The sequence below is a fragment of the Chiloscyllium punctatum genome, chromosome X (genome assembly GCF_047496795.1).
Source record: "Chiloscyllium punctatum isolate Juve2018m chromosome X, sChiPun1.3, whole genome shotgun sequence".
NCBI classification, from domain to species: domain Eukaryota; kingdom Metazoa; phylum Chordata; class Chondrichthyes; order Orectolobiformes; family Hemiscylliidae; genus Chiloscyllium; species Chiloscyllium punctatum.
In genome coordinates, this window is record NC_092791.1 from 22,117,894 (window position 1) to 22,145,209 (window position 27,316).

The 27,316-nt window shown below is 41.6% G+C and overlaps 1 protein-coding gene across 3 annotated transcripts in view; it reads right to left on the bottom strand.

The window, feature by feature from the left end:
• The window catches only part of esyt1a (extended synaptotagmin-like protein 1a), a 161,708-nt gene that overhangs the window by 62,272 nt on the left and 72,120 nt on the right, over positions 1-27,316 (bottom strand). Inside the window, exons 2-8 of one of the 3 annotated variants that reach the window (XM_072567235.1) lie at positions 21,985-22,026; positions 17,429-17,563; positions 15,966-16,039; positions 6,470-6,542; positions 3,609-3,698; positions 2,177-2,232; positions 1,331-1,451 (exon numbers count right to left, since the gene is read on the bottom strand). In XM_072567235.1, coding sequence (XP_072423336.1) covers positions 1,331-1,451; positions 2,177-2,232; positions 3,609-3,698; positions 6,470-6,542; positions 15,966-16,039; positions 17,429-17,563; positions 21,985-22,026 — 591 coding nt within the window. Of the gene's footprint in view, positions 1-1,330; positions 1,452-2,176; positions 2,233-3,608; positions 3,699-4,022; positions 4,272-6,469; positions 6,543-15,965; positions 16,040-17,428; positions 17,564-21,984; positions 22,027-27,316 lie in introns of those variants that run through there. The other 2 variants (XM_072567236.1, XM_072567237.1) reach the window with 2 other exon arrangements.

Genomic DNA, 27,316 nt, shown 5'->3' on the forward strand with positions numbered 1-27,316 from the left:
GGCGATAGCATCCTGCTGGAGGGGAAAGAAAATGGCAGTTTATGAGCCTTTGGTTGTGGAGGCTAGTGGAATGATAGGTGAGGACCGGGGAACTCTATCATTGTTGTGGGAGGGAAGGCAAGGGAAAGGTGAGATTAGAAATACAGAAAAAGGTCAGATGCAGCTGAGACCTGTGGGGAAATTCTCAATTGAAGAAAAAAGGTGGATGTTTCTGAGGCCCATCTCCAGTTCTGACGAAGGGTCACTGGATTCAGTCTTGTGTACGAAACTTTACCTACTAAAATGTACCTGTCCAAAATGTGTTTTACATGTTGTACTTTACCCATGGAAGGTAAGATTTATGGAAGGTAAGATTTCAATTCACCTGACCTGCACATCTTTGTGACTGTGGGAGGAAACCGGAGCACCCGGAGAAAACTCACAGGGAGAATGTTCAAACTCCACGCAGACAATTGCTTGAGGCGGGAATTGAACTTGGGTCCCTGGCGCTGCGGGCGGCTCGGTAGCTCTGGTTAGCACTGCTGCCTCAGCGCCAGGGACCCAGGTTCAATTCCCGCCTCAAGCAATGGTCTGCGTGGAGTTTGCACATTCTCCCCGTGGGTTTTCTCCGGGTGCTCTGGTTTCCTCCCACAGTCACAAAGATGTGCAGGTCAGGTGAATTGAAATCTTACCTTCCATGGGTAAAGTACAACAACATGTAAAATCAATCTTGTGTAATACAATTCTATCAAACAAATATGTACTGTCTTTTGTTTAGGTGTTCCAATCAGTTGCAATTTTGCAATTACTAAAGCCCAACACTAAACCTGAACTTCCTAGCCATTATCCTCTTAAAGAAACATGACCCCAAACATTTAAATATGCACCAGTCTTTCATTGCTATAATTACATTTAGCCCATACTCCATTAAAATTTAATTCCTTAAACTAAAAAAAATATTAAAACACACAAACCATTGTTAATAGATTCAAACTAAGACAGATTTCCTTTGTGCACAGTTTACTGACCATAAAAGGCCAACCTCTCTCCTAGTCCCAGCTTTTATACTATTCTTAAAAAAAAAAACCAACCTGTTCAGAGGTGTTATTGTACACATCTGGAGCATTTGAGACTTGAAACCAGGTCTCCTGGCTCAAAGGTAGGGACATTACCACTGCACTATGATAGCTCCTTTACATATCCAGGCATCAAATAATCAATTAAGAGCCATCATCTATTTCTGTTCTAATCTTAATTACTTGTTATATTAAGACCACAAACTAGGTATTCACAACACAAGAAGCAATTTTATTGGCAATAATTTGGTGAAATCATACAGTGTGATACATACCCGAGGCAGGGGAGAACGGAGCTCAGCCACATGGAGTTCTCCAACAAGAGGGCAGGTGATTCGGTTTGGCAAAACCAGAAAAGAAGCAATGGTGTCCATAAGTACTGTGTCAGACTTTGAGCTGTCCAAGGAGAAAAGATAGAGAAGACAGGAGAGAGATAAGGGCGAGACAGTGAGGAGAAAGAGTAAAAGATATATAATGGATATAAACTTAAAAAAGGCACAAAGCTATCTAAAGGTCAGGACTATGAAAAGCAAATAATTTTACTGAAATGTTTCAGGTGTACTCAAATAAAACAAAGAACTGCAGATGCTGGAAATCTGAAACAAAACCAGAAATTTCTGGAGAAACTCAGCAAATCAGGAAACAGAGTTAATGTTTCAAGTTAAGTATGATTTCTTCAGAACTATGGACTCAAATGTTAACTGTTTTCTCTCCACAGACGCTGCTAGAGTTGCTGAGTTTCTCCAGCAATTTCCATTTTTGTTTCAGGGAAACTCTGGTATTTCTAGCTGTTTGCAGTGTTTCCGAACAGGCTGCTTTCAAAACTATCTATTGACAGGATTCCCTGTAGGATCCTGTGGTTGTCTTTTAAAGAAAATATTAAATTCTGAACAAAATCATAATTCTCAAAATACTGCATATTTGTGAAATTGCTTACATTTTCTAATGTGTGTTAGTTTTGTTTGGATATGAGATGTAAAATTTGTGGGGAAAAAGGTAAAAAGAAATCCAAAACTCCAGAAGGTACGTTGGGTGGGTCTGAGAATTATCTTCCAAATGCTTTGGATTAGTTTTGATCCTAAGATGATTAATTCTATTTTGCCCGTATGATCAATCAATACCTCAGTCCTGGAATATCCAACAGGTTGGTAAGTCCTGTCCAGTTTATGTCAAGTACCTGAAAGGACACAAAGTCTAAATCACTTCCAGAATTTAAAACCACCTCAATTTCATGTGCATCAGATTCGTCAAAATCAACACAGACCTTTTCCATATCAGATTGAAGACTCTGAAACATAGGGTGGAACCTTACAGGGATCTGAGCAAAGTCAGCTATGGCCAAATTTGTGGCAGAATCTAGTGAGAAGTCTGGCGAGGCCTATTTTGATTTTAGGAGCAACTTGTAGAATCTTTTATGAATTTGCCAAGGAGCAGGGTGAGTTTCCCGCTAGGCAGCAGAGAGTTGCTACTTGAGGATTATAGTTTGTTAACTGCTTTATCAATGCTATAGCTCACCTCATTAAATATTCAGCTTCCTGTCTTCCCAAACTCACGAAACAACTAGATGCCAAGAATTCTCACCATAGAAATCCGAGCGGGTACCTGGTGAATTCAGCTCACTGCTTGCTCCAAACAACTTCCATGTTGGACACGAGGTACCAACATCTCAGGACACGCTCCATGGTCACCAGCTACAGACACCCCACATCCACAGACATTGGCATCCAATATGTGCCAGCCTGCAAGAACCCTCATGGCACATCTCCGATTCCCTTACAGGACACTTCTGCTCATCAATGCCCCACCTCAGGCTGTACTGGTAACTCTCACAGTAATGCTGCAGTAAGGACACTGTGTGCTCAGCGACACACCAGGCTATATCTCCAGCCTGTTCACTAGCTGTCATAGCACTCACTTACTCGGAGTCAACCTGAATACTCATAGCATCCCTTCCCTTTACTACCTTGCACCACAACTCCTAATAATGGGAGTGATTTAGCAGAAATTAACATGCAATGTGCCTAACACATTTAGCTTAAGACTTAACTCATTCTGAATCATGTCTAGAATACAGCCCAAAATCATTTAGCAAAACACTACAATAATCCCAAAATCAAGATTGACTCAAATCCTTAGTTAAGTTCTCCTGTATTAATCTCTTTGTTGTTTTTAGTATATATTCACTCATGGGATGTGGGCATCACTGGCTCAGCCAGCATTTATTGCCAATCCCTAATTGAGTCAAGAGTCAACCACATTACTGTAGGGCTGTATTCACATGCAGGCCAGACCAAGTGACGTTGGCAGCTTCCTTCCCTAAGGGACATTAGCAAACGAGATGGGTTTTTCTGATGATCAATAATGGATTCACAGTCATCATTAGACTCTCAGTTTCAGATTTTTACTAAATGCAAATTCCTCCAACTGCCATGGTGGGACGCAAACCCAAATTCCAAGAAGATTAGCTGAGATCCCAGATGAATAGTCTACCAATAATATCACTAGGTCATTGCCTACCCCCATCTTTCTTTTTTTTTGCATACACACACTTACTGGGCGGCGGACAAAGAACAAAGTCACTGCTCCGACTAATGGCATCTGTCCAATCAACGGTTCAAGGATCACACGAAGCATTCCATGAAGCTGTAGGAGAGATGGTGAAAAAAAAGTCAGTGAATGAAGGAATAGACACTTGAAGAAAAATGTGTTACATACAGTAGTGGGTTTTGCTATAACACAATAGCTCGGTTCTCATGCAACCCCATGTTGTAAGAATATCAAGTTAGCAGCACCATTTAAACTAACAAGGCCAGAATCATGTTATAACCAATACACGTTTTAAAAGTTTGCACTTTAGAACCAGTATCCCCAATTTTTAAATCATGTTACAGCGAATTCATATTAACAAAACACATTAGAGCAGAACAACCTGTATCAGTTAAGTTCATAACAAGATTACTTATAGACCTGTAGCTTTCTCCTTAAGCTTGCCTCACATGGATCTGTTGTGTCAACCACATTTCAGTATTTAGTTAGAAATTTGCTGTCAAAGTTAACTGTTCCAGTTCTCCTGTTCTATCCCTTCCATTCACAGTACTGTTGCCCACTTGCTGTCATTTCCAGTCAAAAAAGTTTCAGTCCATCAATGCTTTTGTAACCTGAGCCATCTGAACCCAGATAGTTTTGCTCCAGGCAGCAGACTGCCAGCTGCACTGACTTCTGAAACCCAGCTAATGCTGAGTGATTGAATAGCAGTTGCTGGTTAGCTAATGATTGCCTAATAGGGACTGATTGCTGATTGGCTGCATGTGGTTGGTTGCGGATCAGCTGCGGCGGATTAGCTGCTGGCGGCTGTTTGCAGATTAGCTGCTGGTTAAAGAGCAAAATACTGCAGATACTGGAAGGCTGAAATAAAAATATAAAGTGCTGGAAATACTCAACAGGTCAGCAGGTATGTGCAGGTAGAGAAACATAGTTAATGTATGATGAAAGTTCATTAACCTGAAAGGTTAATTCTATTTTCCTTTCCAAACTGTCAGATTGGTTTTTGATGACTGTCTGCAGTTTGGCTGCTGATGACATCATTAGATAATTGTTCATGATACCTTATTTGCAATCCACAGAATACTGTGTCATTTGAACCTAAAACATTTTTCTCCAGGCAGCAGACTGTCAGCTCCACTGACTACTGAAATCCAGCTGGTGCTGGGTGAGTGAATAGCAGCTGGTGTTTGGCTAATAGGCATATCTTGCAGGCTGGCTGAATGTTGCTGGCTGTGGATTGGCTGCTGGTACATGAACAGTGTTTCACAAGCATCCACATCCTCCACCACCAACACTCAGTTGCAGCAGTGGGTACCATCTACAAGATGCACTGCAGAAATTCACCACAGATCCTGAAATAGTCTTCGAAATTCACGACCACTTCCATCTAGAAGGACAAGTGCAGCAGATACATGGGAACACCACCAGCTGCAAGTTCCCCTTCAAGCCACCCACTGTCCTGACATGGAAATATATCGCTGTTCCTTTGCTGTCACTGGGTAAAAATCCTGGAATTCATTCTCTAACAGCATTGTGGGTCAACCCACAGCACATGTACTGCAGTAGTTCAAGAAGGCAACATGCCACCACTTCCTAAAGGGGCAATCAGGGATGGGCAATAAATGCCGGCTAGTTAGTGACACCTATGTTCCACAGGTGAATTAAAGTATTCAATATTCTGAATGGGGAAATACAGCTTTTTCATTTTATTTCTCAAAACCAGTTATCCTTATTTCATAACTTCCTCACACCCACATTATTTATTTTTGGCTGGAATGACTAAGTGGTCAGGATTGTCACTTACTACTGCAACAAGGAAATGCATTGTCAGAGTATTGCATAGCACATGATTATACTGCAACCTCCTTTGGATTATGACAAATCTGTGCTGGCAAGCACTGATGTTTCGGAAAAATTTAATCCAGGAGAAATCGCCAGAAAAACCTGTTCAGCTAAAAGTACTATAGAAGTCAATACATAATAATGGCCTGCTTTGTTCAGTGTCAGCTCATCCACTTCAATAATGGCTTCTATACCTTACAATATTGATATTTGTTTACGCAACTTACAGTCTTACATGACTCCTTCCAGTTCAACCTCATGCTGCTTATTCCTTTATTTGAAAGCTAATAACAATGCAGGGTCTTAACAGCTCTGATGATTCTCTCTTCAATATAATTGGAGAAATGTATTGAATGGTTAAATAGATATCCTTTTTGTTCATTCACAGGATGTGGGCATCACTGGCAGTTATTGCCCATCACTCACTGACCTGGAGAACTTGTGGTGAGCCTTCTTGAACTACTTTGTGTTGTAGGTAGACCCAGAGAGCTGTTTGGGAGTTCCAGGATTTTGACCCAGCAATTGTGAAGAAATACCAATGGCATTATGTGGCTTGGAGGGCAAGTAGTAGATATTGATGTTCCCATGCTTTTACTGCGTTTGCCCTTCTAGGTGACAGAGGTTGCAGATTTACAAGGTGTTATCATATGAGGCTTGATGAGCTAAAGCCATTGCCAACAAGTCTGATGGAACCTCATACTTCCACCCACGTGGTTTCCATTTACAGTCCCTTGACTGGGAATCTTGACCAGTTTGCCCTTTCTCTAGCGTGGAGATACTGAGGGCAGGAGTCATGCCTTCACTGTTACACTAGCTTCTACTAGTGATTTGAGCACAGGCCAGGGATCAAACCATCCAAATCTGTGTGGCTTAGAACTGTGCCTGATGATGTATGTGCCCACTGAGCCATTGAAGGTGACACTTTAAATAGAATAGGATTTCTTTTCAAGTGTCAATAAATGTACTATGAAATGTGTACAGGTTTGCAAGGTGTACTGAGCTTTACTATTTCCCATCAAATGACCTACCTGGATACCATTCACTCCAGCTTTGCAGAAATACTTCTTCACTTCAACATTGATTTCACAGTCACCAATGTAACTACAGAGGGAAAGACAACAGAGGAAACCCCATTTTAGAGAATCTGGAAGTGTACAGTATTCTGGTTTCAAAAACATGGGGACAAAACTGTGTCATTTGTTTGGGATTGTTTGGATAATCCATTCAGTTGTGATCGAGGATTCATCAGTTAGGGAGTTGAATGCTGTGTTTGATCAGAGGTTTCTTGATTCAAAATCCTGAACACAGAGTAGCCGTTTCAAAAATTCATAAGTGCGAGCAGATTTTCTTCAACCGGGCTGTTGAAGGTAAGCCCTGAGGGGTTTCCACAGTTGCCACAGGCCAATTGTAGAGCAGTGTAGGGCAGAAGCCAGGAGTATGACACTAACTGCCTCATAATGCAGTGATGGTGTTGAGAGTGGGTGGACTAAGGAAAATGGAAAAATACATTCATTGTAGTTTTTCCTCTAATTTTGATAATTTAAAAACTGTCCAAACCAAGTTATAAAAACACATTTTATTTTTTTCACTTTACTTGTGCGATACATTACATAAATACAAAAATACAGTCAAACCTGTAAGAAATTCTACGGAAAGAAAGAAAGAAAGAAAGAATTGCTTTTAGGGCATCCCAAAGCACTGCCCAGCCAATGAGGTACTTAATCCTAATATAAGCCTGCCCCAGAAAACCCACATAAAGCTTGTTGCTTTGGCTAGATTTTCAAATCCACTTTTGTTTCTGGGAGACTTTGAAGGAGGTTCTTTGGACATTTTGAAGCTTGTTTTCCCCTAATGCTGTATTTTTACATAATCATCCCTTTTTCTGCGTGGTGTTGCATTTCAAGCAGTAAATGTAGATGCAAATGACACCCAGGGGGGTTGGCAGGTTTAGATGCAGTATCTACTGCCAGACGGCTACATGTTCTGGATAGGGAGGACCAGTTAAGGCAGAGACAGAATCTGCAGATCCAAAGGTACCTCAAGAGCACTTATGCATCTGCCACTGCTACCTAGACATGTCCAATGAGCCACACCTCCGCTTCACTCCTGCCTGATTTTCAGGCAAGGTCTATACATTAGATTGCAGATCATACAAACTGGGGTATTCTTCCTGTTGCTACCAAAATGGCTGCTAAATTAATCCTTCCAGGACAACCTAAAAGGCATCATCAAGATTAACCAGCTGCAATTTGTTCACACACAAAAGATGCTGCAATTTCCAGTAAACAAATTGACTGGAGAGCACACAGGAATTTGCCATCTGAGGGACTTAGATGGCACCTATATAGGCACAAATGCTTTCCACAATAAATACAGTGCCAACATAGAGGAAGGGGGTATCACTCTGTTAACGTCCCACTATACCAGTGCCAATCTATATATTATTAGTGGTTCCCAATGGAGAACTCCCAATACTTTTATTCTGCAACAATGCACAGAATTTGCACTGTTTGAGGATATGATTGCTCCCTATAAAGATCAGAGTTATTCTTTGCACCCATACATGACTGCAGTTCAAAACCCCCACAAAGCAGTTATTATGACATGGTTCATGTCACTATGGAGCACACTACTGAGATGTTGAAACAAAGGTTCTGCTTGGTCAGGTGCTGTAAAATCATTCCTGTCTGTGCACAATTTTCCAATTAAGAGAAAGATGGGCATGAAGGTGGAAGAAGGAGTAATCCAATAAGGGTCCACATAAAAGTGCATACAAAGTGAGAGTGGAAATTCAGAGGCACTGGCCAGTCATCTTTAGATTTGGGAGTGGTGCCAGAAGTCTAGAGAATTGTAAACAATATGCCCTTGTTCAAAAAAACTCAGCATTACACACCACTCAGTTTACATTTAACTCCAATTTTCCTTACAGGCTCTCTAGCCACCATCAGAGATGTCCTACTGACAAGTATGGCCTTCTCCTCAAATCTTTGTCCCTTACCCATGCCTTCTCTCTGTGCCCCCACTCCAAACTGCTTTGGGTAGAAAGGGACATGGATGTACTCTCACCCACAATTGCCAAGTACTATTGGAGGCCCCCCTGCACAACAGAAGCAGAGAATTTACTCTGGGAAAAAATATAACCAAATTAAGTCAGGCAAAGCAGGAGGTCAGGAATCCAGAAAAAAGAAAGAAATGGGAGGAGAAAGTTCATAAATCTTGGGCAAATATATACCAAACCACAGACTGGGTGAACTTAGGGCTGAGGGCCAACAGACCTCTTGTAATTGAGGCTTTCTCCTGGGATGTAGGGATAAGTTGATTGGTTCCAAATTAAACGCTCTACATCTCTTGCACATAATTAAATAAAATTTGATCCAGACAATGGGCAGACAATGGGGTGAAATGGGGATCAGCCTTGATTGTGTACCACATCAGCTCCAAGCCAATGCTCTCCACATTCAGGAAGGTGGAGGGACTTCCATTCACACAAGTGCAAATGCATCCTGGTGAAAAAGGCACTGTCATGGTAGTGAGACATCACTAGCACCATCTGCACGGGTGCAGGTGCGAATCATCTTTGCCAGCCATCTTGGCATTGGCAACACTCACTCCATTGGCAAAAATGAAAAGGAGATGGTGTAGAGCACTAATAAGGGATGGGTCAGTATATCAGTGACTGAGGATCTCCATTTGAAAGAACAGGATGTAGAATCTATTTGAGTGGAGCTACGAAACACAAAGGACAGCAAATATTGGAATGAATGGTTTATAGACCACCAGCTGTAGTGGTAATGTAGGGTATGGTATAACTTACAAAATTACAGGTGAATGCAGCAAGGGGAGTACAGTTATTATATGTGACTCCAATCTAAATATAGATTGAATAAAACTAGTGAGTATCAATGCTGTAGAGGAAGAATTCCTGCAATGCGTTTGAGATTATTTTCTGAGCAATATGTTGAGGAGCAAACTAGGGCACAGGCTATTTTAGATCCACTATAATGCAACGGGAAAGGGATTATCACTAATCTTGTTGTAAAAGAACCTTTAGGCAATAGTGACCAGAGTATGACAAAATTTTGCATTAAATTTGAAAAAGGTGCAGTTCAGTTTGAAACTGGAGTTTTAAATCTAAACAAGGGCAGTTATGAAGGTAAGAGGATGAATTTGACAGTGGTGGATTGGAAAAATATATTCTAGTTAGGCAATGGCCTATTAAAAGAATTAATGCTTGACTTTCAAAAGCATACAAAATGTTTTAAGGCAAAAATATTCAACAAGCAATGTGAGGCAGCCATGGCTAACAAAGGAAATTAAACATAAATATAAACATTATATCAAAGGAGAAAATTTATAAAGTTGCCAAAAATGTGAGCCTGAGTATTGATAGAATTTTAGAATTCAGTAAAGGAGGATCAAGAAAATGATGAGAAATAGAATAGAATACAACTGTAAAATAGCAAAAACATTGAAAAAGCTTCCATAGGTATGTAAAAAGGAAAAAAAAAGTTAGCAAAGATAAATATAGTTCCATCATAGGCAGAGACAGGAGAATTTAGAATAGGAAAGAGAAATGGCAGAGAAGCTAAGTCAGTGCTTTGTGTTTGTCTTCATAGAGGAAGACACATGATGTTTCCCTAAATCATTAAGGTCCAAGGTTCTAGCAAGAACATGGAATTGAAAGAAATTAGTATTAGGACAAATGTAGTATTAGAAAAATTAATAGGATTAAAAGTTGACAAATCCTCATGACCTAATGACCTTCATCCTACACTGTTGAAAGAGATGGCTAGAGAGATAGTAGATGCATTGATGATCGTCTAAAGTTCTACTCATTCTCTGCAGATAAGATTTCAAATGTAACCCCACTGTTTAAAATAAGTCAGAGAGACAAAACAGGGACGATAGACCTTGTGAGCCTGATGTCATCAGGGAAAATACTAGAACCTATTATAAAGGTTTTTGAATATTTAGAAAAAGAACTGTCTGACTGGACAGAGTCAACTTGGGTTTATGAAGGAGAAATCATGTCTGTCAAACCTGACTAGAGTTTTTTGAAGATGTTCTGAGCAGAGTTGGATAAAGTGGAACCAGGGATGCGGTGCATTTGAATTTTCAGAAGGCTTTTGATGAAGTCCCACACAGGTTAATAAACAAAATAAAAGTGAATGGGATTGTGGAGTAATATATACTAGTTTGGACTGAAGATTGGTTAATAGGCAGGATGTAGAGTGTAAAAAGGAGAAAGTGAGGACTGCAGATGCTGGAGATCAGAGCTGAAAATGTGTTGCTGGAAAAGCGCAGCAGGCCAGGCAACATCCAAGGAGCAGGAGAATCAACATTTCGGGCATGAGCCCTTCTTCAGGAATGAGGAAAGTGTGTCCAGCAGGCTAAGATAAAAGGTAGGGAGGAGGGACTTGGGGGAGGGGCGTTGGAAATGCGATAGGTGGAAGGAGGTCAAGGTGAGGGTGATAGGCCGGAGTGGGGGTGGGTGCGGAGAGGTCAGGAAGAAGATTGCAGGTCAAGAAGGCGGTGCTGAGTTTGAGGGATTTGACTGAGACAAGGTGGGGGAAGGGGAAATGAGGAAACTGGAGAAATCTGAGTTCATCCCTTGTGGTTGGAGGGTTCCTAAGCCAAAGATGAGGCGTTCTTCCTCCAACCGTCATGTTGCTATGGTCTGGCAATGGAGGAGTCCAAGGACCTGCATGTCCTTGGTGGAGTGGGAGGGGGAGTTGAAGTGTTGAGCCACGGGATAGTTGGGTTGGTTGGTCTGGGTGTCCCAGAGGTGTTCTCTGAAACGTTCCACAAGTAGGCGGCCTGTCTCCCCAATGTAGAGGAGGCCACATCGGGTGCAGCGGATGCAATAAATGATGTGTGTGGAGGTGCAGGTGAATTTGTGGCGGATATGGAAGGATCCCTTGGGGCCTTGAAGGGAAGTAAGGGGGAGGTGTGGCGACAAGTTTTGCATTTCTTGCGGTTGCAGGGGAAGGTGCCGGGAGTGGAGGTTGGGTTGGTGGGAGGTGTGGACCTGACGAGGGAGTCACGGAGGAAGTGGTCTTTTCGGAACGCTGATAGGGGAGGGGAGGGGAGGGAAATATATCCCTGGTGGTGGGGTCCGTTTGGAAGTGGCGGAAATGACGGCGGATGATACGATGTATATGGAGGTTGGTGGGGTGAGAGGTGAGGACCAGTGGGGTTCTGTCCTGGTGGTGATTGGAGGGGCGGGGCTCAAGGGCAGAGGAGCGGGAAGTGGAGGAGATGCGGTGGAGGGCATCGTCGATCACATCTGGGGGGAAATTGCGGTCTTTGAAGAAGGAGGCCATCTGGGTTGTACGGTATTGGAACTGGTCCTCCTGGAAGCAGATGTGGCGGAGACGAAGGAATTGGGAATATGGGATGGCGTTTTTACACGGGGCAGGGTGGGAGGAGGTGTAGTCCAGGTAGCTGTGGGAGTCTGTCGGTTTATAGTAAATGTCTGTGTTGATTTGGTTGCCCGAATGTAGAATGTAGTAATAAATAGGTTATTCTCATGTTGGCAGCTCATTGCATGGCCCTACCTGTTTACAATGTGTGTGTGTGTGTGTCTTCAGAAGTCATTGGAAGTTAGCATGCTGGTGCAGCAAGCAAAAGTAAGCAGTATGTTATATCACAACATACTTTCAGTCCAGGAGCAAAGAACTCTTTCTTCAATTATAAGGAACACTGGTATGGTTGTGGAGTATTTTGTGCAGTTCTGGTCTCCTTGCCTAAGAATGATTAGAGGGAGTGCAGCAAAGGTCACCAGACTGATTCCTGAGATTGTGGAACTGTTCTATGAGGAGAGATTGAGGAGATTGGACCTATATTCTGAGTTTAGATGCACGAGAGGTGATTGCACAGCAACTTACAATATTCTTAAAAGAATAGACATAAAGGATATTTCTCTTGTCTCTGGGCTCTAGACCCAAGAGACACAATCTCAAGATAAAAGGCAAGCCACTTTGGCCTGAAATGAGGAGGAATATCTAAACTCAGAGGGTGGTGAATCTTTGGAAATCTCTACCCAAGAGGGAAGTGGAAGCTCAGCCATTAAGTAAATTCAAGTCATAGATTAATAGATTTTTAGTTATTAATGACATCAAGGGATATGGGGTCAGTGTGAGGTAGATGATCAGTGATGATCTAGAATTGCAGAGCAGGCTTGAGGGACTTAATGTCTTACTCCGTTGTTCCTATTCGAGATAAAGTAAGAAAAATGCCAAACAAGAATCTTCTTCTTAGACAGCCCCTCAAGACCAAACGAGACTTTTTTTCACTCCAGAGTTGTATGTCCTGAGGTGGCAAAACAGTCCCATGTTGAACCTGCACAGCCTGCCACAGGGGGGGTATGTATTACTTGAAGAGGTGGTAGGTGGGATGGTCGAGGATTTGCACACTCCTTCCAAGTGTTTGCGCTTGTCCACTATCTAGGCCTTTTGGAAATGCTCAATGCATTTGGCACTTTGCGAATGCTGCTGCTCCAGTTTAGGTGCTCTTGGGCAAAAAAGCTCTGAAGATGTTATTGGGGATATTGCAGTTTTTCAGGAAGACTGTGAGGATGTCCTTGAAGGATTTCTCTGCCCTCTTGGTAACTGCTTACCATGATGGAACTTGCAGTAGATAGCTTATTTTGGAAGACTTGTTTCAGGTATGCAGAAAGCTTTGTTGTGATGACAAAGGGGATGTTTTGCTTTGGAGTAAATGTGAAACAGTTCTGACTAACCCAGCACATCCGTTGGCTAATATTGAAAAGTCACTTCTCCTTAGAACATTGCAAAGAGTTCTGAGAAATGCTGTTGAACCACCCATAGCAAAAAAGACCAAGAAGCTGGATAAAGACAGTTGAAAGTGCTTAGAAATAGGAACTGCCCTCAGAGTAATGTGTGCAACAGTGTTTGTTTAATAAGTTAAAAATCACACGACACCAGATTATAGTCCAACAGGTTTATTTGAAAATATAAGCTTTCAGAGCGCTGCTTCTTCTTCAGATAGCTAGTGAAGCAGATACATAGGACACAGAATTTATAAGAAAAGGATCAAAGTATCGTGTGATTTTTAACTTTGTCCACGCTGGTCCAACATCGGCACCTTCATATCATGTTCAATAAGTGGAACAACTTTAAACTTCTGAAGTGACATCTAGAGTGTTTCATTCTGTTCACGATACTAGCTGCAGACATTGACTTTTAAGCTGATAAACTCTAAGCCAAATATGAAAAGCAACATCACATGAAATACATTTAATCACACCTGGCTGTTATACGATAGACACTGTGCTTAGTTGTACAAGCTGGAGCAGACATTTGGTTAATCTAGCCTTGCTTTGCATTCAGTTCTCTTCTGCCTTTGATTTTGCGCCAACAGCCATTGCACTTGTACAGTACTTATGCCAGAACCTCATTAAAGCTCCAGAATGCATGCCAAAATATTTTAATGAATAGCTTGAGCATTTTCTTGATTTTTGCACTGGGAATGTATTTTTTTATCCTCGAGGAAATTTTTGCCTATTTCCCAATAGATCGCTCTCATTTTCTACCTCAGTCTCTCTGTCTTTCCCCAAAACAATCGCAGACCACACCCTTCCATCCTAAATGACTCCCACAAATTACTCATACATCCTTCCCACAACCACTACTCATAGCATTGCTACCCTCATTTTCAGTCATCCATTACACACCATACCCATATGCCTTCTGCTTCACTTGGTGAGTGAGGATTCAGAGAAATAATCCATTATTCTGCATCCATTAGCACTCCTAAATAGGGAATTAATGTGCAACCATAGAGTCATAGAGCACAGAAACAGATGCTTCCCTTCAACTAGTCTATGCCAACCAGGTTTCCCAAACTAAATTAGTCCCACTTGCCTGCATTAGGGCTTTTGCCCAAAACATCAATTTTACTGCTCCTCGGATGCTGTCTGATCTGCTGTGCTCTTCCAGCATCACTAATCCAGAACCTGGTTTCCAGCATCTGCATATCCCACCAAACCTTTCCTATTTATGCTCCTATTCAAATGTCTTTTAAATGTTGTGACGGTACTTGCATCTACCACTTCCTCTGGCAGTTCATTCCACATATGAACCACTCTGTGTGAAAAAGTTGCCCCTTAGGTCCCTTTTAAATCTTTCCCCTCACACCTTAAAAAGATAACAACTAGTTTTGAATGCCCTACAAAGATAACTCCAGAGAGGCCAGTATCCCATCACCACTTCAACCTTTATTTATGTTGGAGAGTCCTTGACACTAATCCACTTTCTCAGAACCAGCTCTCAGAATGAGCAGAACCTGCGACACTCCTGTTTATATCTGTCGGCCAGGGATCCCTGATTGGACCAGATTAACAGCCACAATCAGGGAACTCATATTCTAAAGTCCATCTGGCTGACCTCATTACAATCACTACATCTGCCCTAGGTTAAGTCAGAATGAGGTCAGGATAAATATCATCTGACATCAGACAAGCTCAGTCTGTGACCACTCTAGGCAATTTAATGATGAACTACCTTTTTTTTATGACAAATTAATGGCAGCTTTATAACATACTTACCAGTTAAAGGAAAAAAAATAGCAAGTAGTTCCAAATAGTACTGACTGAGCTGTTGCTTTCACAAGATCTCTGCACCTCTTGCATTCAATATCCACCTTCCTTCACCAGTTTCTATTCACAGTTCATTGCTATTCTGGTCATCAACTGGTCATCAACAATGCAACAGCTGCCTCACCAGTCAGGATTATTTCACTCACATAATGGGAATATTCAATCAACAACAATGTACCTATTAGGTTATATAATGTTTAAATATATGCAATGATTAATCAAGTGAAATGCTGCTGAGGCACTTGTCATAAAGTAATTGAAGCATTAATGTGGTAATGACTTTGGGCAATGAAAGTAACCAAAATTAATGCAAGTTACATATCTGAGGGTCCCAGATAAATTCAAGTTGCAAAGTACTCATAGATGAACTGTTTCCGATTGATGGAGTTTTAGATTTACTATAAAGTTACAGTTTATTTTCCTGCACTCTTCAAGATTTAAAAACTGCTAACAGTAGAGCATCTGTGAAGCAGTTCCATATGCCCTTTTATTTACAGTCCACAGTATAGCTGACGCACAGCTAAGTGCCAAGCAAGAGTAAAGAGAGCTAGAACACAGTTCAGGGCCTTACTTTCCCAGGCAGTGAATCCCTGGTTTTAAAACACAGGTGATGAACAGAAGGTTGGACAGAGCTTTCCTGACTCCTCCAATGACACTGGCAGAGACCGAGGAATAATTTTTAAAAATGCGCTAAGATAATTTCACTGATATACCCTAGTTTTATTTTAAAGCAGTTGTGAATCAATCGAAAAACCAAGTGTCAACATCAAAGGTCAAGGAAATACACTAGATTAATGCATCAAGCAGGAAAAGGCAAATACATTACAAATATGACAGCTAATATGCAAGGAGCTTTCATCTTGGAGCTTAAGCAGGAAAGTGGATATAAACAGTGAGTCAATTACCTGATATGCAGGTCAAGTGTGACCTGCCTTTTGTCTGTACCTGTATGCACCTGTACTCCATGAATCTTCAGAGGCTGAAAGACATTCAGAGGTATGATCAGATCTCCAGCAACACAGACCTGAACAATTCGCATTTTGTAATATATTTGGAACCTATTTCAGCTTTTTTGGTCCACAGTAAACAGGCTTCTGCTTCTGACAGTAAAAGCTCCCACTGGCTCCTCAAATTTAGGAAGGGAACAGCTGAAAGTCACAGATTTCTCAGTCAATTCTTCGTTGCTTCCACCGGAACAAGGACGTACCTGATGACTAGGGAGTCCAGAACAGTCTGAAGATACAGGGTAGGACATTTAGGACTGAAGTATGGAGAAATGTCTTCACCCAGACCGTGGTGAACCTGTGGAATTCTCTACCAAAGAAAGTGGTTACGGCCAAAATACTGAAGGTATTCAAGAATGAGTCAGATATAGTTCTTCAGTTAAGGGATTAAAGGGTATGGGGATAAAGTAAGAACAGGATACAGTGTTGGACATGATCATACTGAATGATGGAGCAGACTGGAAAGGCTGAATGGCCGACGCCTGCATCTATTTTCTATATTTCTATGTTAACAATTGACTGCAATGCCCTCTATTAGAGGAAGCTCTTTAGGCTAGGATGAATGCTATCCTGTAACTGCAGCTGAGATGTAATCATGTGTAAATGTCGAAAGATGACAGGGTTAGCTTCAGCTGTCATGGTCCTGACAAACTCATTGCTTAGATTCACACTCAAATGATGGCCACCATCATAAGTTACAGAAGGGTGATCAGTACCCATGCTTCATCATAAGATACTAGAGGGGACAGCATCCAGGGTGAGCCCTCTCGTGTAAATATCCCAGTATGACATTTATTTTCAGTAGAAATGAGTCAAATGAGTTGACACATTCATCATTGACCAAATAATGCTGGTAGGTCTCTAGAAATCTACAAATTCATTAATATTGTAGGCTGCATTCGATTGGAACCTCAGTAGATATTTATTATTATCAATAATGCAAGGGAATTGGGAGGCAGATATATCTTGCAGGTAGTTTAGTAAGGAATATCAGACTACTAAAACCACCAATATATCATTTCACCGTGTTGTACAGTTCAAAACATTCTCTTCATACGTGACCCAACCTTGGAAGGGGAAATGAGTTGTTGTCAGTGAGGACAAGTTTGGATTCTACAGTCAAATAGCCTACCAGCACTCATGGCCAACACTCAGATGAGAAGGGTTTGTATGGAACTGGATCAGCAACTTCACTCGAGGATAAAATTGGGGGAAGGTGCTGCAAAAGGTTAACATTCAATTGTTCTTTAAATGTACCCGAGGGATGCACTGTATCAAACACAGAAAAAAACCCATACCAAAACATTGTGGAAATTAACGATTGTTAGAGTAACACCTTTTAACTTGCACAGGTACAGAATTACCTTCACTCCAAAGCTGACTTTTGTGAAGGCAAAGGTTTGCAGATGGTTGTTTGAATTCCGAATAATGGGAGCAATGGAGTTCACCAACAGCTTCTCCAGGTACTGACCAACAAATGGCCATGCTTGCTGTAGAACCTACCAATAAAGAATCTCCGTTAGCTTGTTACATTTGGGATCTAACAATTACACCTCGCCCCAGACGTCATAATAGTTTTGTCAGTTATTGTTGCTTTCTTTAAGCTTATTCTGTTCATTCTTCCAAACTGACAGGACAGTCAAAAATATCTTCTTTTAGAACTTTAGGTAGCTCCATAGGTAGTTGTTCGGAAACTTGCAAGACCAGTCCCATAGAAACCTGCCCTCCAAATTTTGTTTACTCCCTAAATGGGAAGGAAGACACCTGGTCATCTCCTTTCTAAGTAGACATTAAATACTTGAACTATGAGCAATTTCAGATAGAATCCTGAACAAATTAATCAGGCTTAACCCAAATTTAGTGGTCAGGAATTAAAGCAGGAACTGAGCAGGTCAGTCTTATCCTATATTTTGGCACTGGCAGACTACCTTTATTTTGATGTTATTTGGAGAATATAGAAGTTTATAATCAGTGTAGCATTCAATATTATTCATTTACACACTTACTATTCAATAAAGGGTCTGCTATTTTGAACCTGAATGAAGTCTGATACACTACTTATTCTCCTGTGCTCACATTGGATACCCAAAGAGCAATGCTACATAGCGAGTGGGTAAAAACATACTCCAGTTAGTAGAGGGAGGGGGTTTTGGCGCTAAGCCTGAAGAAAATATCTTGTGGGAAACAGCACAAACCAAATGCTGCCTTTCCCTACTGTGGATATGGTTGTCTGATGCACACTGGCATTCACTATCAAGGAACAAGGTTTAAAACATAGAATACTTACAGCACATAAAGAAACCATTTGGCCCATCAAGTTATTTCTCACCCTTCAAAAGAGCATCCCACCCAGACCACTACCCTATCCCCATAACACCACATTTAGCAGGGCCAATCCATCTAACCTGCACATCCCTGGACACTACGGACAATTTAGCATGGCCAATCCACCTTACTTGCACATCCCTGGACTCTGCGGGACAATTTAGCATGCCCAATCCACCCCAACCTGCACATGTTTGAACTGTGGGATGAAACTGGAGCACCCAGCAGAAACTCACGCAGACATTGGGTGAATGTGCAAACTCCACACAATCACTCAAGGATGGAATTGAACCTGGGTTCCACCAATGAGTCACCATGCTGCCCTAAAATATATATAATTGGATAGATATAAGAACTCTAGTTTAAAAATTACTTTTCAGGAAATATTACAGCATTTATAAGAGTGTAGTGATTGGACCAAGGTTGGCCAGGTGGATCTCATTGAATATGAGTTCCCTGATTGGATTTGTTAACCTGGGCCAATCAGGAAGCCCTGGCTGACAGATAGAAACAGGAGTGTTACCCTTAAAAAAAAGAAAAAAAATATAAGCAGGAATGTTGTCACTGGCCACTCGGGTGTTTTTCATATCTTCCTGGTGGTGGAAATTGAATAAAGATTCGTGCACTTTGTGTCTTTCACTGTGTTTTACACCTGCGCGCACACACACCATGGGTGCTGGGGAAAAAATAAGCACTACCGCACTTAGGCGGTAGTGTGGGGGAAAAAGAAAAAAAAAAAAAAGAAACAGGAGTGTTACCCTTAAAAAAAAGAAAAAAAATATAAGCAGGAATGTTGTCACTGGCCACTCGGGTGTTTTTCATATCTTCCTGGTGGTGGAAATTGAATAAAGATTCGTGCACTTTGTGTCCTTCACTGTGTTTTACACCTGCGCACACACACACCATGGGTGCTGGGGAAAAAATAAGCACTACCGCACTTAGGCGGTAGTGTGGGGGTGTAAAAAAAAGGAAAAAAAAGAACAGAAAAAAAAAGAAAAAAAAGAAACAGGTGTATTACCCTTAAAAAAAAGAAAAAAATATAAGCAGGAATGTTGTCACTGGCCACTGGGGTGTTTTTCATATCTTCCTGGTGGTGGAAATTGAATAAAGATTCGTGCACTTTGTGTCTTTTCACTGTGTCTCACACCTGCACACACACACCATGGGTGCTGGGGATTAAGAATAAGCACTACCGCATTTAGGCGGTAGTGTGGGGGTTAAATAAAAAAAAAGAAAAAAAAAATAACCAGGAGTGTCTCCCCCTCCAACTCTATTTATGATTTAGTCCCTACCCTCCCCTTCACTGTTTTGATCACACAGCATTGCCCTTTGGTGTGAAGGGCAGTGCTTGTCACTGGTCACTCAGGTGTTTTGCCTACAATAAAAAAAAAGAGAAACAGGTGTATTACCCTTAAAAAAAAGAAAAAAAATATAAGCAGGAATGTTGTCACTGGCCACTCGGGTGTTTTTCATATCTTCCTGGTGGTGGAAATTGAATAAAGATTCGTACACCTTGTGTCTCTCACTGTCTCACACCTGCACACACACACCATGGGTGCTGGGGAAAAATAAGCACTACCGCAGTTAGGCGGTAGTGTGGGGATTTAAAAAAAAATAAACATGAGTGTTCGAGCCAAAAAAAAAGGAGTGTCCATTGCCCTTTGATGTGAAGGGCAGTGCTTGTCACTGGCCACTCAGGTGTAAAAAAAAAGAAAAAAGGAATAATTTAAAAAAATATATAAGCAGGAAAAAGAAACAGGAGTGTCAGAGAGTCTCCTCACACAAGGTGCTGGCTCTGATCTAGCTGGTCAGAGTCCATGTACTGTGCACATGCAAATGAAGGGTGACTTGGTGATGGGATACTAGTCTCTGTGCAGTTATTTCAAAGATGAAGCTAACTTGCAAGCACAGCATAATCAATTCCTTTGCAACAGTCTGAAGTTGCAGTTAAGAATTAGACACATCTAAAAAAAAACATAGAGACTGAATACAAGCCCTAAAGATGTAATGCTAACTCTGATAAGTAAAATCACTATCAGATAAAGGAAATGTGAGACCGCAAGTCTTATTATCTTGCTGGACATGGTATCTTGACTAAACAGATTACTCAACCCTAGTTTTAAATAATAAATTCAAAATAGCATTCCCATAAATTGAATAGATAATTTTAATAAAATAGGTGGTCCACCTCACTTAATATGGAATAATAATTGAGAGTGGTATACTACTATTCCACTTTTTAATTGTGCAATACCAAAAACTCCATTATAAATATCTCAACATAATGTGAAAACTTTGGAGATTCATTAGATTCAGTCAGCTCTGCTTGAGATTCTTTCTGAAACTAATGAGTTTCACACACTTTGGTATTAAGGTAATTTCACTTTGGTGCTTAATGAATATCCTTACTGACTTTTAAAAATCTTAAAATCTGTAACAAGTTTGAATTTTGGACTCTCATAAATTTGCATTATTATCTCTTTTTGGGTTTTATTTAGCTTTGCGATGTATATTCTGTATAACCACCACATTATAAGTTTTCTTATATTAAATTTGTGCATATAGTTAAAACCCAATTTGTTTCATCCAGACTTATTTCTCAAACCCTCAGTGAACTCAAATTCTATTCCCTTCATATTTACTGAGTTTTACCTGGATGCTTGTATTATCTGAGAAAACTACACATTATCTAAAAAAAAGGACTTTAGGCTATCAGGAAGTGAGTAGCCCCCTTGACTAGTTTTATTGCTTTGGCAGAAGGGCATGTTGGATTCATTGGGCAGAAGTTAGGTGTCCTGGAGTCTGGCCCCTTCTATTGTGAAGTTGAGGGATGTTAATCAAGGAATACACCTGATCCCAATAGCCCCAGGTAAGGTTGTGATTGTAAAATATCATATTATGTCCTTGGACAATTCTAGTCTCCCAGGTTGAAAAGAGTGCTTGGAACCATGTGTTAAAAACACAAATATATTTTTCAGTACAAATAAGCCACTTTCCCTGCACACACCCAACCCAACACCACAAACTGGAGTGAAAGACTAACCAGAGAACATATGGCATTCATCAACTTGTGACTATCATGAGAGCAGAAAGGGAGAAATCGATAAAGTAAAGGGCTGCATTTTTCTTTTAAATGAGTTCCAATAACCATGTAGTTGTAGGATGTGGAAATGTTCCTGTAAATTGCCCACATGATGATCTCAAGCTGCTGTGGAAGCTGTTGAGGCACAAGAACTAAAGTACTGGCTGCCCTACCCTGACTCCTTATGACTTCTCCTTCAACCTCCTGAATTGTGAGCATTCACAATATTTCTGGAAATCACAAGATTTGTAAGCATTAACTTGATGTGATATTGAACAATGTCATGGGACAAAGGAAACAGTTTACTAATTGTTTAATTAAATGTATGTAACAACAAAAATGAACATTTAAATTGAATAAAACATGTCTTCCCTGGCTGCATTCAACACATTTGTCTGCATGTGCTGCAGGCTGAGTTGGAGTCAGTGCTGGCTGCTTGCAGGAACACCCTTCCACTGAAAAGGCAGAAAACATTTCAGACTCAAAGACAGTCATTAACGAAGCAGTACCTACCTTGTTTAACCAGTCTGCACGCTCAAGATCCTGGAAGTTAATCTGTGAAGAGAGAATGCATTGTCAGTTTTAAATGCTGATTGATAAAATCAGTTCAGGATGTCTGCTGTGTCACAGTAAAAAGCCAGTCTACCCCGAGTGTCTAAGTGTTAATATAATATGAATCTAGTGACTAACCATACGGGTATCAGTGATGTGATTTTAGACCTCTGTGATTGGTGAGAAAGGAACAAGACAGCAGATAAAATAGAGCAACTCCATTTCCTAGGAGAAAGTGAGGACTGTAGATGCTGGAGATCAGAGTCGAGAGTGTGGTGCTGGAAAAGCACAGCAGGTCAGACAGCATCCGAGGAGTAGGAGAATCAACATTTTGGGCATAAGCCCTTCATCAGGAATGAGGCTTGTGGGTCTGGTCTGAGAGATCAATGGGAGGGGGGATGGGGTTGGGGGGAGGTAGCTGGGAAAGCGTTAGGTGGATAAAGGTAAGGGAGAAGGTGATAGGTCAGAGGGGGGAGTGATGGACAGGTCTGGAGGGTAGGGTCGAGTTTGAGGCTTGGGACTGGGATAATGTGGGGGGAAATGAGGAAGCTGTTGAAATCCACATTGATGCCATGTGGTTGCAGGGTTCCAAGGCGGAATATGAGGCGTTTCCCCTCCAGGCGTCGGTGGTAATGGTTTGGCGATGGAGGAAGCCCCAGGACCTGCATGTCCTTGACGGAGTGGGAGGGGGAGTTGAAGTGTTCAACCACGGGGCGGTGGGGTTGGTGGGTGCAGGTGTCCCATTTCCTGCTGGTTTCAACATTTTAGCAACATTTTCTTTGATGGATGAGGCTTCTCAAGACCCAGGTGAATAGACAAGGCATCTGCTGCCCAAATTCTAGCCCTCCTCATCCTCAAAGTTCTCACATGACATGAGTAGATTTTGCAAACTAGTGCTCCCAGCAAACAGTAATACAAATGGGCAGTGGATAAGATGTGTACATCAGTGTGCCTCACACAATCTGTAGTCAACTAACTTTAATTCACAAAAAAACAAAACTTTGCTTCAGATTGCATAAAAAAGTACCCTTGTTCATAAATGTATGGCAATTTCCTCTCTTATATTTCTCATTGTAAGTACGTTTATTTTTAAGGTGAAAATCTTCACAAAGGCTCCTGTAATGTTGCTACAAATTACCAGAGGAAGTATCTCAGTATTGGATATAACTGCAATCAGATGATCATCAGAAATCAATATATTACCATTTCATTTTGATTAGTTTACTTACAGTGTGGAAACAGGCCCTTCGGCCCAACAAGTCCACACCGACCCTCTGAAGAGCAACCCACCAGGACCCATTCCCCTACATTTGCCCCTTCACCTACCACTACGGGCAATTTAGCACAGCCAGTTCACCTAATCTGCACATCTTTGGACTGCAGGAGGAAACCGGAGCACCCGGAGGAAATCCACGCAGACACGGGGAGAATGTGCAAACTCCACACAGTTGCCCGAGGTGGGAATTGAACCCGGGCCCCTGGCGCTGTGAGGCAGCAGTGTACAAATTCCAGCAAACTTTCCTTTGTGGACAAGGTGTTGGGCAGGGAAACCGGTCAGTTATTTGTTCACCTGATTAATTTCTAAACTAACAGAATAGTTAGGTCATATTACCACCTATTTGATTTTGCCTAATTTTTACATGGGATTATGAGGAAGCTTTAAAATTAAATCCCAGAAGACTAGTGTTACATCTTTTGTTTTTACAAACAGAAATATTTTTTCTCTATATTTTTATGTTTGTTATTGTCTGGACTGTTAGTTATTGAAATCTTTGATCAACCTAAGTCATTAGCAGGATAGACCTTAGAATTTAAACAGCTCTCCTACATAGCCTCCATCCCATATTCTGGACACTGAACAGTTTTCAGGTTGATCTTACAATACTTTTGTCCAGCTTCCAGAGTTCAGACAGCAGGAGGCAATGTGCTTATCCCACTATGTCTCCAATCCATCTTATTTTTTTTTGTCAGGCCTTTGATCCTCTTCCTATTATCAAAACCAACATCCATGTTGGTAGTGTATACTTCATAACCAGGATTTAATCAAGTCTATGAAAAAAACTTTTTCATCAAGCAGCAGATAATTCTGAAATATTCTCTTTCCAAGAAGATTGTGGATGCTGAAGATCAAACGATATTTGCTGGGTAAGGATGTCAAAGGATGCAAATCAAAGGTAGGTAAATGGATTTGACATGCAGATCATGATCTGATGGAATGGCAAAATGGACTCAAGGGGACTGAATGGCCTGCTCCGAGGCAGCTGTCCTTTTGTATGAGGCAGACTTTGAGCGCACAATCTAGAATATTTCTGGGATGTAAACCTGACCCCAAGAGATTGTGACTTTATGGCACTGTGATGTATATGCTTTCTTTTCATATAGTACTCTGCATTGCTTTAAATATTCTGAGTGTCCAGCACTTCTGTCAGCATTGATGGCTCGCTGGAAAGTGATTACAGGTTCTGGTGAGACACCTCTGTCGATTTGAGGAAATGCAACCCTTTTGTTACAAGTCACCACTGCCACCTGGCATCATTGATAAGACAGCATACAAGCAGTTACATCAGAAACCTGGTATCAGAAGAAAAGAAAAATGGCACTGTGGCTGTACCATCAGATCCAACTCAAGCAGGAAACCACATTGGATAGTTGTTCAAAACACTGTTATTAAGGTATCAAACACATTTTGGAAATACATGTCACTAAGTTAAAGCATCTGAAATGGAGATGACCCACTGGTATTGTCACTGGATTAACCATTCAAACATTGAGTTAATAGAGGAAGCACCTGGGTTCCAATCTCAATATGGGAGATGGTAGAATTTAAATTTAAGGAATCTGCAATTCATAGTGAAACCATTGTCAATTACCACAAAAACTCATCTGACTTAGGCCCCTAATATAAGAACTGTGAATATGACCTCGTTGATCGTGCAAATTCCTTCTTACTAACATCTGGGGTCTCATGCCAAAATTGGGAGAGCTGTCCCAAAACTCATCAAGCAACAGCCTGACATGGTCATACTCACAAAATCATACCACATAGACAATGTCCCAGACACCACCATCACCATCCCTGGATATGTCCTGTCCCACCGGCAGGACAGACCGAGCTGAGGTGGTGGCACAGTGGGATACAGTTGGAAGGGAGTTTCTCTGGGAGTCCTTAACATTGACTCTAGTTCCCATGAAGTCTCATGGCACCAAGTCAAATAGGGCAAGGACACCTCATGCTGATTTTCACATACCATCCTCCCTTGACTGATTAATCAGTACTCCTTCATGTTGAACAACACTTGGAGGAAGCACTGAGTGTGGCAAAGGTGCAAAATGTACTCGGGGTGGGGGATGTGAATGTCCACAACCAAGAGCGGCTTGGCAGCAGCACTACTGATTGAGCTGGTCAGGTCCTAAAGGATATAGTTGCCAGACTGGGTCTGCGGCAGGTGGTGAGGGAACCAACAAGAGAGAAAAACATACCTGACCTCATCCTTACCAATCTGTCAGCTGCAGATGTGCCTGTCCATGACAGTATCAGTAAGAGTAACCACTGCACAGTCGTTATGGAGACAAAGTACCACCTTCACATTGAGAATACCCTCCATCGTGCTGTGTGGCACTATCAATGTGCTAAATGGGACAGACTTCAAAAAGATCTAGCATCTCAAGACTGGGCATCCATGAGGTATTGTGGGCCATTAACAGCAGCAGAATTGTACTCACATGCAATCTGTAACTTCGTGGCCTGGTATATTCCCCAGACAACTATTACCATTGAGCCAGAGGATCAACCCTGGTTCAATGGAGAGGGCAGGAGGGCATGCCAGGAGCAGCACCAGGCATTCCTGAAAATAAGCTGTCAACCTGATAAAGCCAGTAAACAGGACTACTTGCAAGCAGCAAGTGATAGACAGAGCTAAGCGTTCCCACAACCAATGGATCAGATTGGTCCTGCCGCATCCAGTCATGAATGGTTGTGGACAATTAAACAACTCACTGGAGAAAGAGGAGGCTTCACAAATATCCCCATCCTCAACGATGGCAGAGCCCAGCACATCAAAGCAAAAGATAAGACTGAAGCATTCTTAGCAATCCTCAGTCAGAAATGCCGAGTGGATGATCCATCTCAGCCTTCACAAGTGGTCCCCTGCATTACAGATACCAGTCTTCAGCCAATTCAATTCACTTCACATGATATCAAGAAATTGTGGGAGACATTGCACACTGCAAAGGCTATGGGCCCTGACAACATTCCAGCAATAGTGCTGAAGACTTGTGCTCCAGACCTTGCCACTGCCCGAGCTAAGCTGTTCCAGTACAGTTACAACACTGGCATCTACCTGGCAATGTGGAAAATTGCCCAGATGTGTCCTATATATAAAGTGCAAGGACAACCAACCAATTACTGCCCCATCAGTCTATTCTTGATCATTAGTAAAGTGATGGAAGATGTTATCAACAATGCTATCACAAAGCACCTGCTCAACACTGACACCCAGTTCGTGTTTCGCCAAGGCCACTCAACTCCTGACCTCATTATAGCCTTAGTTCAAACATGGACAAAAGAGCTGAATTCCAGAGGGGATGTCATACCTAGCACAAAGGAAGATTAGATTAGATTACTTACTTACAGTGTGGAAACAGGCCCTTCGGCCCAACAAGTCCATACCGCCCCGCCGAAGCGCAACCCACCCAGACCCCTACATCTACCCCTTACCTAACACTACGGGCAATTTTAGCATGGCCAATACACCTGACCTGCACATCTTTGGAGTGTGGGAGGAAACCGGAGTACCGGAGATGGTCGGGGTTGTTGCAGGTCAGTCATCTCAGCTCCAGGACATCTCTGCAGGAGTTCCTCAGGGTAGTGTCCTAGGCCCAACCATCTTCAGCTGCTTCATCAATGACCTTCCCTCCATCATAAAGTCAGAAGTGGGAATGTTCATTAATGAATGCTCAATGTTCAGTATCATTCACAACTCCTCAGATATTGAAGCAGTCCATGTGCAAAATGCAACAAGATCTGCACAATATCCAGGCTTGGGCTGACAAGTGGAAAGTAATATTCATGTCAATTCATGATAATCTCCAATTACAATCTAATGACTCCTCTTGATGTTCAATGGTGTTACTGTTACTGAATCCCCCACTATAAACATGCTAGGGTTTACCATCGACCAAAAACTGAATTGGACTATCCACATAAATACAGTGGTTACAAGAACAGGTTAGGAATCCTGCAGTGAGTAACCCACTTCCTGACTCCCTCAAAATATGGTCTTGTCTACAAGGC